Source organism: Priapulus caudatus, unplaced genomic scaffold, assembly GCF_000485595.1.
Source record: "Priapulus caudatus unplaced genomic scaffold, Priapulus_caudatus-5.0.1 Scaffold482, whole genome shotgun sequence".
Lineage (NCBI taxonomy): Eukaryota > Metazoa > Priapulida > Priapulimorpha > Priapulimorphida > Priapulidae > Priapulus > Priapulus caudatus.
In genome coordinates, this window is record NW_014577543.1 from 83,092 (window position 1) to 84,671 (window position 1,580).

At 58.4% G+C, this 1,580-nt stretch overlaps 1 protein-coding gene across 1 annotated transcript in view; it reads left to right on the top strand.

Annotated features, from left to right (window-relative positions):
• The window catches only part of LOC106810876 (pumilio homolog 2-like), a 27,401-nt gene that overhangs the window by 18,478 nt on the left and 7,343 nt on the right, over nucleotides 1–1,580 (top strand). Inside the window, exons 10-11 of the mRNA XM_014814344.1 lie at nucleotides 306–728; nucleotides 1,271–1,565. Coding sequence (XP_014669830.1) covers nucleotides 306–728; nucleotides 1,271–1,565 — 718 coding nt within the window. The remainder of the gene's footprint in view (nucleotides 1–305; nucleotides 729–1,270; nucleotides 1,566–1,580) is intronic.

The window sequence follows — 1,580 nt, forward strand, 5'->3', positions numbered from 1 at the left end:
CCACGTAACCCCCTCCCCCCTCGGCGGGGGTCCACGTAATCCCCTCCCCCCTCGGCAGGGGTCCACGTAATCCCCTCCCCCCTCGGCGGGGGTCCGCGTAATCCCCTCCCCCCTCGGCGGGGGTCCACGTAATCCCCTCCCCTCCTTCGCGGGGATCCACGTAACCCCCTCCCCCCTCGGCGGGTCCACGTAACCCCCTCCCCCTCAGCGGGGGTCTGCGTAACCCCCTCCCCCCTCGGCGGGGGCCACGTAATCCCCTCCCCCCGCTCGCGATTCACGCTCCTCCCCGATTCTCTACCCCGCAGGCGGCACAAGCAGCATGAACATGGCAGCGGCTGCCGCCAACAACCAGGCCCTGCGTCTACTCAGCAGTCAGGCCCAGGCTCAGAACCCGCCGGCATCACTCTACAACAACAGCAACACGCAGAGCAGCGCGTCCTCACAGCAGCAGCAGCAGCAACAGCAGCAGAGCAGCAGCCTGTACTCGTCTCTCGGCGCCGGATTCACGCCCGTCTCGTCGAGTCTCGGGTTCTCGCAGTCGTCCAGTCTCGGCTTCACGCCGCCCCAGCAGCAGCAGCAGCAGCAACAACAGCAGCAGCAGCAACAGCAGCAGCAGCAGCAGCAACAGCAGCAGCAGCAGCAGCAGGCGGGAGGCGGCATGACCAACATGGGCTTCGGAAACAACAACCTGGTGACGATGTCGTCGAACGTTGGAGCGATCGGAACTGGTACGTGAGCGTGCGAGCGGGCGGCGCCGGGCTGATCTGCTATAGTTCAGCCATGTTTGTCGTGTTTATTTTAAGCGTGTCGGTTCACAGCATTTGCGTGTGCGTGCGTGAGTGTGTGCGTGCGTGCGTGCGTGTGCGTTTTGTCGCACATAAAATGTGCAAGAGCGTCACATATTACAATAGTCTTATACATTCTTATAAACTTATGTGACTTTATGAATTTATATAACTAACTTATACATCTGACGGTGGCCCCCTCGTAACCTCACATACACGGACTTACGGTTATGTACTTAATTATGTTTGTAAATTGTATGAAGTTTTCTGACGATGATCATAACTTATATATATATGCTCTCGCCTGACTCCCTCTCTGGAGGAGGAACTCCTCCCCGGCGCTCTCCTTTCCTTTCTTTTAACCTATCGTTTGTTACGATGTTTTTAAATTATTCAATGTTTTTAAAGTTTTCTGACGATGATCATAACTTATATGCTCTCCGACTATGCCTGACTCCCTCTGTCTCCTCTCTCTCTCCACACAGGTCTAGGCAATGACAGTCTCGGACAGCGCAGGGACTCCCTCCCCGGCGCTCTCGACTACGTGAAGCGCGGGGGTGGAGGCGGCGGCGGCGGGATGTCGCAGCAGCTGAACCAGTACTACAACTCGCTCGGGGGCGGCGGGCAGGGACAGGGTTCGCTCGGCGGCATGGCAGCGAGCCCGGGACCGATCGGCATGCTACCACCGAGCCAGTCTCTCAGCCCGCCGCCGATGTCTGGGTCTTCGTCAAGTCTGAATTTCGGTGAGGAATTCTGGGAGGAAGATGGGAGGGTTGTGTTGTGTGTGGGTGCGTG